The sequence below is a fragment of the Lepisma saccharinum genome, chromosome 4 (assembly GCF_977018435.1).
Source record: "Lepisma saccharinum chromosome 4, izLepSacc3.1, whole genome shotgun sequence".
NCBI lineage: Eukaryota > Metazoa > Arthropoda > Insecta > Zygentoma > Lepismatidae > Lepisma > Lepisma saccharinum.
Genome location: NC_139232.1, coordinates 40900108 through 40919530, shown reverse-complemented (window position 1 = coordinate 40919530; position 19423 = coordinate 40900108). Strand labels below are relative to the sequence as shown.

At 38.0% G+C, this 19423-nt stretch overlaps 1 protein-coding gene across 1 annotated transcript in view; it reads right to left on the bottom strand.

Annotated features, from left to right (window-relative positions):
• Positions 1 to 780: 780 nt before the first annotated feature.
• The window catches only part of LOC145986427 (5-hydroxytryptamine receptor-like), a 699817-nt gene continuing 681174 nt past the window's right edge, over positions 781 to 19423 (bottom strand). The window contains exons 7-8 of the mRNA XM_083120442.1: positions 12338 to 12447; positions 781 to 3722 (exon numbers count right to left, since the gene is read on the bottom strand). Coding sequence (XP_082976568.1) covers positions 2813 to 3722; positions 12338 to 12447 — 1020 coding nt within the window. The 3' untranslated portion in view covers positions 781 to 2812. The remainder of the gene's footprint in view (positions 3723 to 12337; positions 12448 to 19423) is intronic.

Genomic DNA, 19423 nt, shown 5'->3' with positions numbered 1-19423 from the left:
AAACAGTGGTTTCTGTCAATCAGGCTACACCAAACATTCCGGGCAATTTAATTACTAATTGATTGCTATTATCAAAACAATCTCCAACTTGATATGTTCAATATTTCTATTACCCCTGGTTCTATCCATATTCTGCAAGTTAACTTAACGATTCATGTTTGGCAGTGTAAGAGTAAAAGAGGTTGTGATTTTTTTAAAAATATACATATATATATAAAACTTAAAGCAGACCTTTCGGTTGAGCCCAACCAAATATTTTTGAAAGCTCTGTAGTCTAATTATCAAATAACCCTTAACGCCGGAACAAGCCTGAACATGTAGGAAAGAAAAAACAAAACAAATGTGCATTGTACAGCTTATTACCATCAATAACCATCTTGTTCATTAATTAGTTTTATGCTACCATTTTTAAATCAAAAACTTACCTGAGATTTTGAAGGAGGATTCAAATGAAAAACAACCACAAAAGATAAACAACAATTAATGTACTAATAACAAGACACAACTATGAAAAACTATATGAAAACTTGTAACCTGGTACGAACACATTGTACTTATCTGGTATGTATCCTTTCCTCTCGTTTCCAGTATTTTTATCACAGTACAACTAGTTATCAACAAACTTAGACCATGCTGTATTAAATACCTAAAAATATATAACGATAAACGTAATTTTTCAATATTTTCTTTTTAATTTCCTATATACTTTTGTATAATTTTCTGTGAACGATATCGCATGCGTATATTCGCATGCATAATGTGTATAATACATGATGTGTACATATTTATGGACATTCTTTTTTATACACAAACGTACACAGACACATACAGTGAATATGTACGCACCTTTTTTTGTCACTCTCCTTTTCAACAGAAAAAATATGCTATATACATAGAGGTTGCCTGGGCATGGGCTGCACAAATTTTAACACTGCAAATGGAAACTTACTTGATAAGTATTAGCGTACATTAAGGTATGGTTGTACATTGTTTATTTTTCAAATGTTATTTCGTCAATCAAAATCCACAATTACGAATCTTGATTATGATTGACAATGTCTTGATGTGTTATTGTGTTGAGTAGAATCACACTGTTGCCACATTCTCATTGTTGCTTTGCGAGAAATTGCTCTTATTTCAACAATGTTCACTGTATATTGTTATAATGTTATAAAACACTGTGAAGAGGACACACGAAATTTTAACACATTATTAAAGAATAATATGTCATTGCACCAGAAGATGTTTAACATCTTTTCTTGAATCCACAGAAGCATCTTCAAAAATAAAAGCAAGTAAAAGAATTTCCACGTAAGTACAGTGGAAAGTACACAAGAATGTCAATTAAATAATAAATCTTCGGTATATATTAAATGTTAAAAAAATTGCAAGTGCTATACATACTACATATGTACTGTTGAATTCTTGACGTAAGTGTTGAATAAAAACAATTTCAAAGTGTCTGGAAAGACTTCAGTTATGCAATACTTCTGCTGCCGGTTTATTTTTCGTAAAATTTAACACTACTTTCATTATGTTGAAAGTGCGATATGCAAAATCAACCCAAAAGTTGATTTTTCCCCGTATCTCCGAAGAATCAGCGAGTGTAAAGTTGAAAAGAATGTCCTTGAAGATGTCTATTATATAACACAAAAAATAACTTCGCTTAGTTTACTATTTCTACTAAATGAAGAATACCATCTGCTTCAATCACTTCTTCATAGTAACTCATATAATATTGGTCGACAGGTGTTTCTTCATTCATTTTACACTTCGGTGAGTGACTAAGTGTCCATTAAGTGCACACGTATCGTTTCAAACGTTTTCTACAATTTACATTAAAAAAAATATTCGGGAAGGACAAACTTGCTGTAGACACATTAGGCTTCTTGGTCAGAAAATTACGGCAGAATGACAAGAAACTTAATTTTGATTAGTTATTTCTATTTAAATTGTTTAAAAGTTTACTATTTGCAGCTACCGATTGTAATTACGAATACTAGTACAGCAGCAGTACATTGGAAAGTTGGTCTGACTCATATGCATGACATAGGAAACGTTTTATATGAGAAGTACTGTATCTCCTCCCATGTTCAATGCTTGTTCATTTACAGATGGTGATTTCTAAGTATATACCTGTATGTATGTATGTATTTATTTACATATACAAACATGTGAAATTTTATATTTTTATATTATTCAACTTGGAATCGCTTTGTATGTAAGTTTAAATTACAAGATGGTAAAATTATACTCGTTCCACGTTCATTTGAAATATTCCGGTCTATGAGTAAGGGCTCATTGAAAAAGTATTGTCTGATAAGAAATAAATTAATTCTCAGTATATCAGAGTATATCATATGAAAACAATCGTGAAAAAATATCGATTAAGTGCTAACTCACACAAAGGAATTTTATTGTGTTTTGTACAGCTTAGTGATGAGTATCTTCGATCTTTTCAATGAAACTAACCTGATAGCAAAATTATTAATGTTCTGTGTAGTTTAGCAATACCAGTTACCATTATCTCTCGTATGTACTTTTTCAATTGTTTCTATATCATGCATATGCACTTGAAAACACCCAAACATGTAGAGCCTCCAGTGCGATTTACAGAGTTGGAGTATAGAGTTATGATTCGTCTTTTATTGAATGGCTTTTATTTTTAATGTACATTTGGGAAAATAGAATTTTGATTTCATTATATTTTGCCTTATCTTGCATTCATCCGAAATTTTCTATCCAAGGAAGCATAAAGTGTCAGAAGTTGAAAGAGTCTTTGAAATGTCTAGTGTGCTAATCTGTCACACGCTCAGCGCAGCTTTCTGGGTCTATAATGAGATCTCGACCTGCCACACAGAATCCGCTTGAAGGCTTCCCTGAACTCGGGGCTAAATATGGTGTAGATAACCGGGTTGAGTGTGGAGTTAAAATAACCCAACCAGAGGAAGAAGCTCTCCACGTATTCGTTCAGGTAGCAAGAACTGCAGAGAGGCATGAGCAAGGCCATGATGAAGAACGGCAACCAGCAGACGACGAAGGCGCCCGTGATGATAGCCAACGTCTTCGCAGCTTTCCTCTCCCTCTTCGCCTCCAGGGATTCCTTCTTCTCGCGCTTCTCCTTCATCTTCTCCTTGTTGTTGTCCTTTTGCAGGATCTCCATTCTGCTCATGTCGCTCATGTGACTCTGGTGACTGGCGGAACCGTTGTTCGTCGACGACTTCTCGGGAGACACGTTATTGGAGCTCGTGATGGTGAAGGCCGTCGTTTCCTGCCCGGCGCCTACGCCACCGGCCGATGCCGTGGACGTCTCTCTAACGTCCACCACGGGGTCTTTCAGCTCCTTCTTCTCGTTGATCGTCCTGTCTACCACCACCTTCTTCTTCGGGGGCGTGCTCTTGCTCGTCGGGCAGTTCGGCGACTTCACTGCCCGTCTGCGGATTCTTTTCCGGGCCGTTTGGAAGATCTTCCAGTAGAGGAAAAGTATGACCAGGAGGGGGACGTAGAACGTGGAGCAGGTGGCGAATATCTGGTAGGCTACGTGCTGACTCACGAGGCACTTCTTCTGGTTGTTGATCCGGTCGAGGTACTCGGGGTCCTTCCAGCCGAACTGTGGTGCGAGGGAGACTATCAGCGCCACGGACCACACTAGGACGATCATAATTCCAATCCTCCTGCTGTTCCGGGTGTGGATGTAATCTACGTTCGTCACAGCCCAGTATCTACAATACAGAAGTTCCATCATTATTAGAATTAGATCTTATCGACAAAAGTACACTCAAAAACTTATAATACATTAATTCATACATGATTTATATTTCAGAGGTTACTTAGCATTGAGACTACTCGTGAGCAAACCTATGAAATGTGGGAATGTTGGGAAAATATTTTTTGTAAATTATCCAATTTTTATTTATAGTTTAACACTTTTAAAAGATATCAAATTGTATGGATCCAATTTGGTATTGAACTTGAATTACTAGATCATTCGTAAAACAAGTGACACAGGCATTTTTGTTGTTTAATATTGAATTTAAGAATATTTTAAAGAGAAGAAACGATGAGTATTTACTCTGTTCTATTATACATAACACAACATACATTTCAATGCATAAGGTTCATTAGGAACCAGAGTTTCTTATTTCAGGTTTTCTACCTACAAAGACAGTTCACAAATTTGGTAACACCCTTGACAGTATGTTTCCTTCAATTTCTCTAACAAGGTTTTATTTTACTTTATTTCATCTGAGTGTGGCTGCAGAAAGTTACGACTTCTGTTTCAGTTACAATAGGTAAAACGATGTAAGTCACACTAACTTTACAGATAAAACTTGGACGGAAAATGTAACACATTTGACAAATAGATTAGTTCTTGTATCCCACGTAATACAGGGACATAAAGTCCGGTAAGAACAACAAAAACTAATATGAGTCAGTGAATCAAAATTATGAAATTGAGGGAGACAAACGCTGTACTAAAAAGGTAGTAGAATACAAACAAAACTAAGTAATAATAAAAAGTGCCACGTCTGTGACAAAAGCTAATGCTGTACTGTGGCATTCACATACAAAGCAAGAAATAATAACGTTAAACCCCATAGCGGATTATTTTTGTTATCAGCCCAAGCGTCAGATACTTGTTAATTTGCAGTAATGTAGCTGCCAGGATGTACTGCATGGACGGTAAGCTGGCATTTGAGTACATTTAAAAAATCCACTCCCTACGCCCCAACCGTAGATATGGCATGATGTAAAAAGGTGAAGGTACCCATGCCCATTGTAACATCTCTTGGCATAATGATATGGGTATGCAAGTAGGGTTCCAAACATTCACAATCTTCGCCAATTTGTGGAGGTGTGTAAATAGAGGCTGGGTGAAACCCAGAGCAGCTCCATGCAGTGAAATTGCTAGAAAAAGTCCCACGAGAAATCACTCACCCAGCGAATCGCGTGCCAGTCAGACACCCTACCGAATGAACAACAGCGGCTCTCACATACGGTATTATATATACATTACTAGGCAATAAGGTACAGGGTACCATGACGTACCATGACGTTGTGGTAATCAAGGGGTTTATGGTTCGATTTCCGATGGAGCCATATTGCCCAGTGATTCGAATCCAACCTTAAACTGTAGGTTTGATTGATTGATTGAATTGGTGTTTTAAGTGAACTTTATGCACATAAAGGCTAATTAGTACTGGACCTACAGTTTAAAGTGGGATCCGAACCACTGTACCTCCACCGGGTTAAACTGTAGGTCTAGTTTCGATAATAATAAGGCACAACATGACAAAGTGAATTAAATATATAAAACCTTTGGAGTAAATATGAATTACTTATACACACGCGCACATTCTTACAAATACACTGCTCGCCATTAAAATTTCAACACCCAGAAGGAAATGAGATAGAAACACGAAACTTGGCAAATATGTAGTTCATAATAAGATAAGAAAATTATTACAGTTAGAGCTCGGCGGTGTGACATGTGACACGTAGAACATGGTTTCATAACCCCAAGGAGCTAGTAGCGTGTACAGCCTCCACGGGCGGCAATAACTGCTGCATCACGGCGAGGCATGGACAGAGTGACTCTATCGATGTCTGCTTGCGGTATGGCGTCCCAAGCGGCTTCCACACAGTGCCAGAGGTCTTCAACATTACGTGCCGGAAACCTGAGTTGGGCCAGCCGGCGACCCACCATGGACCAGACATGTTCGACATATCCGGCGAACGTGCTGGCCAAGGAAGCAGGAAAACGTGGTTAGCTTCCATAAATGCGAGGACATTCCTTGCAACATGGGGGCGCGCGTTATCCTGTTGAAAAGTGGCATTATGCAGTGCATGGATTAATGGAACAGCAACAGGGGTGAGAACCTGTGTGATGTACCGTTGGCTGTTCAATGTCCCTTGAATGCGTACGAGACGCGAACGAACACCTATGGCGATGGCACCCATACCATGATTCATCAGAGAACACTACAGCATTCCACTCCGCCATCCATGCACGACGGTCTTGGCACCATCTCTGACACAAACGCGTATGCTCTAGCGTCAGAGGAATCAACAACAGTGGGCGCCGGGAAAAAATTCCCCGGTTCGCCAAACGACGAAGCACGGTTCGTGGGGACGCTGGATGTTGTAAAACATCCCGTACTTCATGCGCAATCCTCGTTGACGTGGCCGTTCTGTCTGTAAGGGCCATGCGTATCAGACGTCTGTCCTCTCGTTCCGTCGTCCGACGCGGACGTTGTGAACCTCTACGTCGCTCTACAGTGCCTTTCTGGACCCACTGGTTCCATACACGGATCACTGTGGATGCATTCCGTCCTACACGGGCACCGATCTCACGGTAGGATAATCCGCATTCACGGTATGCAACAATTCGGCCGCGATCGAACTGGGAAACCTGCTGGAATCGCTGCCGTATTCGACGACGTGGCATTGCTGACCGATTTTAACACACTACACTCACGGCCATGCACTTTCACTGCTCTTCTGCACCTATCTGACCTGCTACAGGTACCACTTACCAGATGGCGTGGCAGGCGCACATGACGCATGACGGCCTTGAACACCTAATCATTTCCTTCTGCACCTCTCCTCTACACACTGTACACATTTCGTCCGATTCCGATTACTCCTTCTGGGTGTTGCATTTTTAATGGCGAGCAGTTTACACACACAAAATACATTTTAATAAGTTTAAATTAGTATTTTTGTTATTTAGCATTGCTTGTTACCACTTTTGGCTAATCGTGACGATGGGAGTGAATAATGCTTAGAAGAGAATGAAGTACAGTCGCAAGGAACATCCATGGCCAGACCGGAAATTGAACTCGGAACTACAACCCGGAACTTGGATTGCGAGATCAAAGCCTACCACTTAGCGTGTTCGGCTATCGAGACGGCTTTCATAGGTTTGCACATGCAAACCATATATTACATATATTAAATTTCTTTGTAAGATATAATATGTTGGATTTTAGATTTATAAACGAGTCAATTGCCTTTTTTTCTTAAAAAAAGTACATAAAATTAAACTATATTTTCACTTTAGGGCAATTCTGTGAAAAGTGAAACCAGAATATCAAATAACGAAGTTGCAATATTAATTTTATATTCATGGTATTTAGTAGGGTGTAGGAAAAAAAACATTTTTTCGAAATGTTAAGGTGGCTAGTGCGGAAAAGTGGCCATTTGTGACCAAAAACATGTCTGATTTTTTTCAGATTTTTTGGAGGTCGTTTAGGTGGCGCGCATCGACCTTGAAGTTTTGATAGTGATTTGGTTATGCAACACGCACAACAATTTCACAAAAAGGTCATTATTTGGCTATTTCATGTCTTTTTTTTCTGCATTATGCTTATTTATTGTTTTGTTTATGGCAAATATGTTACATTCGTGCCTCAGGGGTGGTTTCCTATGCTGTTTACGTATGCTTTTGGTCAAAAATTGTCAATTTGAGGTTAAAAATTCCATATTTTCTATTGATGGTTTCCAATTGGTTTCGACTTTGTGTTTTATTCGAAAGTTTTCCGATATAAAAGACTAAATAAAATATTTTGGCTTTCTAATTGCTAACAGTTCCTCAATTACTGTCCAGCGCTTTGCTTATTTTCATAGCTTATTAATGCTTTGAAAATAACCCAGAGCTCACCACGAGGAGGTGGCTGGACTGCGAGCTCCACCCATGTTGACAAACATAATTTTACTAAGGGGCAGGCCAAGATTTTCTTCTAGTTTTCTCCTTGAACTTTATAGTCACTTTTTGTTCGAAATGTCGGCATATATTCTCTAGATTCCAATTTCGCTTTGATGTAGCCATCACGTGCGCTGGCGCCGAAAACGGAAGAAGCAGCCTCTGTGATGATTTTCACAAGTCGCTCCACTCCTTGTGTGTGGCAGGGGAAGTCTTGAATTTCCGCTATTTTTTGTTTTTAATGTAGTCGTGTACTTCTTTATTTGTAATATAATTGGTCAACGGAGGCTCGTGGAGGGAGCATGAAGCCCAATCAACCATGTCATAGGATTGGTCTGTATTAAAATTGATGGTTGGTAAAACAAAAGTGCGAATTATTTTGCCTTTTTTCAATCCTCTTGCTTTCTTAATTCTTTGCCAACCAAGACTTCTTATTTCTGGGTTTTGGTCTGTTATTAAAGCCAGCAGGAGATTTTCAGGATGGGCGAAGAATCCATTTTGCTGAATGACCCTATTAATCAGATCTCTCCAGTGGTGTGGGAGAAATCGGTCCGTCAAGTTATCGATGGTTTATTCTTGATCCCAAACCACACCGGTGCGTACACCTTCATTATGTAGTATGTGCTCCCTCCACGAGCCTCCGTTGACCAATAATATTACAAATAAAGAAGTACACGACTACATTAAAAACAAAAAATAGCGGAAATTCAAGACTTCCCCTGCCACACACAAGGAGTGGAGCGACTTGTGAAAATCATCACAGAGGCTGCTTCTTCCGTTTTCGGCGCCAGCGCACGTGATGGCTACATCAAAGCGAAATTGGAATCTAGAGAATATATGCCGACATTTCGAACAAAAAGTGACTATAAAGTTCAAGGAGAAAACTAGAAGAAAACCTTGGCCTGCCCCTTAGTAAAATTATGTTTGCCAACATAATTTGGGTGGGTGTTTGGGTGGAGCTCGCAGTCCAGCCACCTCCTCGTGGTGAGCTCTGGGTTATTTTCAAAGCATTAATAAGCTATGAAAATAAGCAAAGCGCTGGACAGTAATTGAGGAACTGTTAGCAATTAGAAAGCCAAAATATTTTATTTAGTCTTTTATATCGGAAAACTTTCGAATAAAACACAAAGTCGAAACCAATTGGAAACCATCAATAGAAAATATGGAATTTTTAACCTCAAATTGACAATTTTTGACCAAAAGCATACGTAAACAGCATAGGAAACCACCCCTGAGGCACGAATGTAACATATTTGCCATAAACAAAACAATAAATGAGCATAATGCAGAAAAAAAAGACATGAAATAGCCAAATAATGACCTTTTTGTGAAATTGTTGTGCGTGTTGCATAACCAAATCACTATCAAAACTTCAAGGTCGATGCGCGCCACCTAAACGACCTCCAAAAAATCTGAAAAAAATCAGACATGTTTTTGGTCACAAATGGCCACTTTTCCGCACTAGCCACCTTAACATTTCGAAAAAAAAAATTTTTCGATACACCCTAGTATTTAGGTAGAGTAGAATCCAAACCATCATGAAAAGCAAAGAAACAGGTAAATAATTAGAAAATATTAAAAAAATAAACATCTGTAAAGTTGAAGGTCAATTTACAAGTGAAAAACTCTAAAACTTTACTTCAGGTACGGATATATTATTATAGATATATATAATTAACATATTTGAATTATATTTATTTATCAAATAAAGAGTTAGTTAGCTACGTATTTAATATGAAAATAAACGAATTAGTCTTTTAATACACTGCAAAACTGGCATTTTTAAAGTACTCTGTGGCCTTGTCCTGTGCATCACGCAAAATATTAAATTTTTCTTGTAGAGAAAGTATTTTTTGTAGAAATACATTTCGAAACTAAAATATACTTTCAATACACAACATGAAGTACTGAGAAAGCAATTATTACAATTTCATTCAAGCCACTGAGACACCATTGCAAATAGTTTTCGTGTCCTGTGCATCACACTTCAAAGCATAACATCTTGAAACTTGAACTGTCCTCAGGAATTAACTATGTGAGGAGGCCTTTTTTTTTCCTGGTTGGGTACAGTAACTTATTAGTCTTCAAATGCTACTTCCAGTAGTTAGTTTGATTTAATTTGATTTAGTTTGGTTAATTTTATTTAGATTTTCTGCCACTTTTGGCTAATTGCGAAGATGGGATTCAATGATCATATCATGAAACACCCATGCCCAAGACGGGATTTGAACCCGGAACCCCTGGCGTCGTAGCGCGATGTGCCAACCAATTCGCCACAGGTGCCGGCCAAGTGGATGGTATCACCAGCCTTCACCATTACGGATATCTCATAATCATCAGCAACCTTTCTCGCAACTGCACTGCTATTGTGTTCGTCGTCATATCGTACTATGTCCCAGTCACCAGTGCTGTAGCCTGTACTTGCATTCTCAAATTTCTAATTCAGAAGGTGGAGCGTTCTCAGGGGTATAATATAAATATCTACGTTGAACAGCTTTGATGGTGTGAATAGATTTGGTACCTACAATTGGCTGAGCATCATCCCAACTTCTTCATTTATCAAAATAACTTTAGTTTTGGGCATGAGATTTCTAATTACTTCTGAAAAATCTGAAGTAGTCTGTTCAATTGGTGCAGATTTACTTTTGCTCATTACATGAGTACGAATAAGTGATTTTGCTTGTCCGCTGATTCCATCTACTACACCCTTCCAATGTGAAGTTGCAAAATACTTCCACATTAATGTTTTTCTGTATTTGCAACCAAGTTCTTGCAAAAACAAGGCCTTTTACTTTTGAATTCTGAAGATATTCGTTCATTCGATCATATAACTTCATCAATATTGGCGATGGTGTCTGATTTAGGATCACTTGCTTCATGCAGAGTACCAACAAAGCAAATAACAGTATTTTTACTTTAAAGCATGTATCTTAGCACACAAGATATATCTGACATTCACCATAGAATGTTGAAGCAGCTGTAAACAATGAATAGGATATAGGATTGATTGAGTTTTTGCTTTAAGTCCACTTTATGCACAGTAAGGCTAATCGGGACTGGACCTACAGTTTAAAGTGGTATGCGAACCATGTACCTTCACCGGGTATCGAACCCGAAGCCCCTTGATTATAAGGCGACGACGCTACCATTGTCCCGTCGGGAAGGCCCTTAGGATACAGGAGTTTAGTCCTACACTGTTATCTGCAAATTTGCAATGCCATTATGCAGAATTAAATAACATATAGTTGAATATATTTATGAGGTAATTTTTCTTAAAGGCTTAAAATACCAAATCTTTTGTCCTTGGGATACTTTAAAAATAGTGTTGCCACCTTTTAAGGTAGTTTATGGAGACAGACATCACCTGCAGTGGAGTGATAACATAAGGGAGTGAACTGTCCCGTGCATCACATATTAAATGTCCCATGCGTCACACAAGGAAAGAAAATATTAAAAATTTGTTTTCTTAAATATAAAAATGTTGTTCATTGCATATTGTAGTACAAAGTCTTTAGCAAACTGTGTCTAAATATGGTACCCTGAAACTTCTTCAAATCACAGAAATAATCAATTAAAAACAACTATGTGCTTCTCACACGTTTTTCTGAGTTCCGTGCATCGCACAGATTTTGTATTTAATTTTGCATTGTTAATTTGAGAATGGATTTTATTTCTTGGCATATGGTAAGCAACTACCCAGTATTAAAAACAATGAATATGAAAGATCAGTGCAATATCAATTAACCAGCATACCAGACTCATTTAACCATGTGCGAATGTCCCGTGGATCACGTAGAGAATTGCCCATTATTGTATTATTTTGAAGGGAGTTTGGACCCCAAGCACCACCGATGAACCAAAATGTGCTTACCTTTTGAGCCGAGATGGGTCTGCCTAATTTGTACGATGCACGCCAAAGCAAATGATAGTGCTTACTGCGTGTCGCTTTATCACAAACCCATGCCTCTGGAGCGGACGCCCATATTGTGTTCCGACTCGGATGATTGCGAATGACACTCACTGATAATAACGAAGATATAATGACTAAAACAAAATATTACATGTATGTCAAACTTTGCTGCAATGCAACGCGATGGACGAAATGAAATCATCGTTCACACTCGGCCATATTGTCTCTAGAACTGACTGAGCGTCTCTCTCTCTCTCCCTTTGTTCGAGAGTAAGCATAAAAACAAAACTGATAGCCCCTGACATCTATTGTTAACTATGTCAAACATTTGAATCATGATCTGAGACACCTCCTTTCCGCATGCTCTTCACTCAATAGAAGGTCTAGGTAGAAGATTAGTAACATGCTGAGTAGGGCATAGAGCTGCTTGGATTAAGCAACAACTGTCGCATTGTAATCAAGCGAAACTCGGTGGAGGCACACTGTTCAGTGGTTTGAGTACCATTTTAACCGTAGGCCCAGTCCCGATTAGGCTATCTGTGTATAAAGTGAACTTAAACAAAAAATTCAATCAATTCAATCATTCAATTAGCAACAAATGAAAATATTGAACTGTATACCATGGATTAAAACGCAGAAGGCTAAAGTTACAAAATATAATTTGGTATTCCCATTTGCTGCGATTTTACAGATTAAACTGTTGTAAAAAATAAGTATAATACCTGTCCACAGCAATGGCCACCAGGTGAAGAATGGAGGCGGTGCAGCAAAGAACGTCACTGGATGTCCACATGTCGCACAGTTCTGGACCCAAAATCCACCCTTTGCTTATCTGGAACAAAATAAATTTGGAAAATTACAGAATTAAGATTATACAGGGTGTCATTTTAATGGCGCCCACGGACCACAGATTCGTATAGAGGACATCAAAACAAACAACTTCTCTCAGTAACATTTTTCTCGTTGGTGCATCATTTCGCAGCTACAGCCGTTCAAAAGAGACCGTTTTGCCGCCTGGATGCTGGCAACCACACACAACATTTGATCGTATCTGTGATGTCCTTTCCTGCTGCGAAACAGCGCACGGCAGGGTTGCAAGGAACACACAAATTTTGTGAAAATTGACAAACTACCAACCACATGATTAAGTGTAAAACGAAGCGAGAAACGCGTCCAGTAAACCGAACATCATAGCCTACCAGCCAGAAGGTCAGCAGTCATCTCAGGGGAAGGGGAACTGAACCAACGATATGGGAAATGGTATACCATAAAAACGTATTCAAAATGAAGTGTCAACATCGGATTGTGTCTCAGCCTACATGTCAAATATCAACAACAATACATTTTATTGGACTTACAGCTTACATGTGGCTGTTTACGCCCAGTTACATGTCAAATATTTGCAAATCTCGTTGCAAGGTTGATATCTACAGGTTTGTGTCCAGATGCCTTGTGGACTTTTGTGCTGATAACGGAAGTATCCGAGGTTCACGTTGTTACATTACGGCTAAAACACGTACAACCACAGTAACAATCTAATTATGGATCAGTAACGAATATGCTGTCCCGTTCACAGTTGCAAACTATTACATTACATGTGTATCCAGTGCATAGATAAACAGAGTCATCGGAGAGCCTGTATTACTACTACTTATATCCCTGTTTTTTTTAAACCATTTTTGTCACTTGCCTCATAATGCCCTGCATATACATTATATTATGTGTTGCTTACCTTTGGAATTTTGAGTTCTTTCATTACTATTTTGTCATCTGTTCAGTGTGTCACAGACAACTAGTATCAGAAGGACGAAGTGGATAGACTAAATTGTAGATGCCAACTTGGTAACTAGATTTGCAAACATTTGACATGTAAGCTGAGACAAAATTCCATATGACCACTTCCACTTGAATTCTGTTTTCTTTCTACCAGTTTTCGAGTCGTTTGTTTACTTCCTGTTAGGTTAAAGAACGTGTTTTCTCGTTTTCTTTTACGGTACATAATGTGGCTGATTGTAGCTATGTCATTTTTCACAGAATATGAGTGTTCCTGGCAACCCTGGGACGCATCGCTTCAGGACGGGATATGACGTCACAAATGCAATCAAATGTTGTGTGTGGTTGCCAGCATTCAGGCGGCAAAACGGGCTTTTTTGAACGACTGTAGCGCCGAAATGATGCACCAACGAGAAAAATGTTACTGAGAAATGTTGTTTGTTTTGATGTCCTCTATACGTTTCCGTGGTCCGTGGGCGCCATTAAAATGACACCCTGTAGAATGATTCTACTACAAGAGAAATACTACAATAAAAATTTGTTCGGCGTTCAGTTCATTTACCAACAGTCTAATCCGGACTCGAATCAAGTCTGACTCTCTCGATTAAGATACGCGTATAAAGACGTCCATCCGTACACGATTCAATTGATACTGGAGTCAAATTGAAAGGCGTTGAACAACATTCTTATTGGAAACCTTGAAAAGTCTGAAGATAAAATAGAAAAAAAATTACAACGGCTTCAAATGTTACCGACAGATGGCAGAGTGTACGGAAAGGAAGCGTTCAGGGCCAAGGTCTATGAACGATATTATTGAGGCCAACTGTCTCTTCCACTTAATAATCAACTTTCCAGGAAGCAAACGATATATGCTCTGTGTATAGGAATGGTTAAAATGGATGAAGTCACTGCAATTTCAATTTAACCTCTGAGGGAGCTAGGGAGATTTTTGGCATGTTAGATATGTAAAACTTTGTATTTTGAAAGTAAATAGCATAGGATTTATAACTTCTTTAACTCTGGCTTTAACTCGTAGCCTACAACGTGGATTATGGTCTTAACAGGTGTAGAAAAAAAATATAACTAATTATAATAATATATAAATAATAAAAATGTAATTAATTTTTCCAATTTTTTTTGGCAAATATGGTCTAAGAAAGCCATGAATCCAGCTAGGATAAAGCTACACATTTTGAAATATGATCTTTTACAAATTAATTAAATAATTTACAAGCTTGGATTAAAAGTAATTAATTTTTGCGCCAGAGTGACATTCCTAAAGAAGGCACAAGTGGTAACAGCAAGAATAACTATGGAATATATTCTAATATATGACCGACTCTAACGTATTGCTGAAGATTTTATAATTCGGCTAGTAACAGTGCAAAAATTCTAAATGGCATGTTTTTTTGATTTGCTTAATTTTACTTCGCTTTTTGTGCCACGTTTGGCTAATTTGCGAAGATGGGGATGATTGATGATATGATGAAATTGATGTATGGACACTCACAAATATCCAAGCCCAGGCCAGGATTCGAACCCGCGACATGTGACACAGAAAACACACAAATATTTAAAAACACATACTCTAGTCGTTATTTTTTAAAAAAGCCTATGGAAATGTCCATAAGCGAACTCTAAATACTAAGATAATATATATTTTTTAGCACTGAATTTCAAAATTCAGGCAACAAGTGAAAATGTTTAGGTGCCATGGCGACCAGGCACCCTGTATTTATCTACCCCTGTTGTTGTGTATTTGTTTGATCTTTTCTACTTTATGATTGGCTTGTTCCACTGCATTAATAAACAAGTAGTCCCCCGACCAGTTACTTAAAGTGTAACTTGTCAATTGGCACACCCCACCATTATTTTTATTATATTATACTCTCTTTAATTCGAACTAAATAATTCGAAGTAGTCGGTAATTGGAACATAAGTTTATTCTCCTTGAAATCATCTTTAATGATGCATGTTTTTGTTAATTCAAATTTTGGATAATTCGAACTTTTTCGTGTTCCCTTTGAGTTAGAATTAAAAAGAGTCGACCATATTGATAACGTGGCAAACTTTACAAATTCCTCAAGTTGACACACGCTGTACTATCTGGTTTAGTAAAGGAGTTTGACTAATTTCAAATTGTGTAAATCGTATGATCAGTTTTCATATATTCTTGCTGAACATCAAGTTGTTGAAAACATATAAATACAGATACCAAGAGCATTTTCTGTATAGTAAAATTTGCTTCGAAGTTGAGGAATAATTAATCGAGCATAATAGAAAAAGCACAAGGCTATGTTACGCTAGAATTGTCAACATTCATTCTCAAAATTTCAAAGCCAATATTAATTTCGAATTTGTACTATATTGGCTTAATCCAGAAAATTGTAATCCACATAAGAATGCAGAACTGAGGCAAACCATATGTTGTGCACAAATTGAAAAGACATAGACAGCAACCAAATTATGAAAGTATTTCTGTGGCTTCCTTCACATCTTTTCTCCAACATCAGATGGGATAGATTCTCTTTTGTTTTATTTTCCAGTTTCTACTTCCCCCTTCCCAATCTCTGCTTGGGAAGGAGAACATTTCAGACAACAATAAAAGCTTTCGGCGTCGTCCGCTTGGAGCGCCACTATTTTATAGTTCCTTAAACCGAGACAATCTAAAACAGACCAGTAAAAGGAAAGGAGTGTTTCGCTTCTTTTACTGACGCGCTTGCTTGTTCCAAAACCAGGATTTTGGTGAAGAAAGTGCGTCTGCTGGATCTAACACTATAAAGCTTGATTCGTTCGGTAATTTGAGAGTGACGGAGAAGGGAGTGGGGTGCGTGCAGTCCAGGACGGCGGAGGGAGATTTTCTTGCTTAGAGTCTGTGGTCTCAAATGGGCGGTGGTGAAATATTAAGGGTGTTTCATCCAATCTGCACGGGAAATTCGCAACAAATCCGCAATGTTCACTTTCCTGTACCCAGAGTGAAACTTGTTGAGACGCTGGAGCTGTAAAGGTCTTGCAATTAAGTGTATACGAAGGGATGTAGTTGAAAGACTAATGTTAGAGCTTGGCTACGTGTTGGAAACCGAAATATTTACTCTGTTGCTCGGTACAAGAGCCCTGCGAAGAAACTTTTCTACGTATCCAGGAACGTGTAACGTCCTCTTCGTAAATTTTGGATTAAAAAATCAGACAAAACTACCACTATGGCGGAAGGTACAGTTCTTAACACCGAAAGTGCAAATCTAATTGATTGATTTATTGATTTGCTTAATTTTACTTGTGCCACTTTTGGCTAATTTGCGAAGATGGTTATATGTGATTACATGATTAAATTAATGAATGCACACCCAAACATTCATGCCTTCACCGTGATGCGAACCCGCGACACTTGGCGTCGTAGCGCTATGTGCTAACAACTCCGCCACGGAGATGGGTAAGTGCAAATCTATCCCATGTACTGTCATGGATAAAAAGGAAAGTGATGGATCAAGTTTCGTTCACGTATCTTTGGTAATGTGATTGTACAAGGTTAGCAACAAGATGTGGGCTGGATATTTGACGAGACTTCAACAGCTGTCACAGGATAAATTTATCTAGGGGTGCTGAGGGGGTGAGGAATAAAATTTAGGGTGTGTGGTGTTGAAAATAAAGGAAACCTTTAGCAACTGCATCAAATAGCGATCAATCTTTTAGTAAGCATCTATGATAATATGCCAATGAAACTGATTGAATGAAACTAGTAACGTGCTTCATTTTTGCTTGATTTTACCATAAACAACATTCTTGAAACTTCGATTGTTTGAATTAGGTTATTTTACATCGTTTTTTTGCCAGTTTAGAAATTTGAAAGCAACAACTTTTTCAAGGCAGTCCAAGGACATATATTGTGTGTTACACTCGAAAAAAGTGGTCATGTAGTGGAAACATTCAGACACAAGCTACGAATGTATTATAATACTGCAAGAGTCAAAAGTGTTTTCTGTAACTTTTGAAAGAAGGGTGCTGAAGGGCTTGCGGAAGGAAACTGAGGGATGCGCAAGCACCCATTCGCACCACCCCTGCAACCAGTCTTCTGAATTTTCTACACATCGAATTCACCCTTCCTTTCTGGTAGGACAGTAAGAAGCTTATTCTCACATATTCGAACGGAACAGAGTTAAATATTTACGCACTTTCTCATTTCCACTATTCTCCCGCGTCAATGATTCCCACAATTAAGTCTGCTTAACGAATAAAGAACGTTTAAATTAGTATATAAACCACTACGTCCCCACCGATATATAAACAACTAAAACATTGACGAACCTCTGTCATTAACAGCTGAACACAGGCTGGTAAAGAGATGATTTGGCGCCACAGTATATTCTTGCTTGTTTTCGAATTTATATTCAATGCTCCCTTGATTCGGAACTACAGTGATACTGAATATTACCTCAACAATTTCATCCCTCGCCTCTACTGGATTCACACTCTGTAGGTTTCTGATTCAATCCCCACGGTCTTCCCACGGAGTCTCCGCCACATATCGAGATGATAGCTTAAAAAGCAACTATCTATTTCCATCCTACTGTCTATTATCTTGTCTGTCGTAGTTAACCGGCGTTAGAGCCCCGTCAATTACGAAGGTGTCTACTGGCATGTTCTTACAAAAAACACCGAAATCACATTGTTTATGGATTGCCAGCAGAACGAAGAAGATAACAGAATCTTGTAACTATCGGTTTGACGACATGTCTGCCCTTCAACCGCAAGGTTTAAATCTTAACAGAAGTGTTATCTTGGTACAGTTCCCGCCACTGGGTGGTTTGTCGTCTGCTATCACTCAAGTTCTTCCATCCTCTGACAAGACAGATGGAGGCACCACGTTTTCTGTTCTCCGTCAGCCAGAGCTGTTTCCTTAACGAGCGGAATTTGAACACTTTGATTGCCACTTGGGGCAAGGGAAAGCAACCGACACACGAGAGCCAGGTATTTATTTATTTGTTTCGTCTTCTTTTACATAGCGAAGTTAGGCTGTGGAGCCTTCTCTTCCACTTGACGATGTTTACAAATTTTTTGAATGTGGAATATTGAAATATTGAAAAAAGAAAGAAAGAGAGTAAAAAATATTAAAATTATAGGGGAATAAAATATACAAAGAAAAATACATATAAGAATGGAAATCTAACCTATAGATACGGGCGCACACACACACACACATTCTTGCCCTTACACATACACACATGCACACACACTCACGTACAAGCAAATACATGACATTACACTTACTTAAACACAGTCCAAATCGGTATACTACGACGATAATTCATCTTAACTATTACGTTAAATCATTTTTGTGTCTCACGTTTTTCTATTATTCTCTGCATTCGCGACTTTATTTGGGAAGTCAAACATTTAATTTTCATTATTTAATATGTGTAATTTTAACAGTTTTTTGAACTTCACAATTGAGGTTTTTCAGATGGCGGGCGGAAAAGAATATGACATTGTCATTTAGGGTGGTACAAAATTCAGCCTCCCAGATATATAAACACACATACTACTGCACCTAGAAATACATTTCGGGGGGCCCAACCAAGTGTTGCAATAATAATAATAATAATAATAATAATAATAATAATAATAATAATTAATTGAATTAAAATATTAATTAAATATGTAAGTTAATTAATATTGTATTGTTGTTGTTACGTGAATAGGTAAAATATAGTAAAAGAATAGAGATATAACAGCATCTAGCTTGCATATAGTTAAGATCGCCAAGATTTGCATAAAAACAACTGCCCTGGCAAGGAATTTAATGTCAAATAGAAAAACAATTGAATATTTATTGAATAAGAAACAAAAGTTAGATCCAATTAACGAAAAGTAAAGTTTCTGAATAATATTTTATGGATATTATCATTAGTTGTGTGCATAAATCTTTGGAACCTTTCAAAGCCGTATGAGCCAAATTACTTGCCTTCCAATAAGTTCAGCGGAAATAACCATCGATTATATAACAAATGCTAAACAATTATATTTTGATTATTTACTTT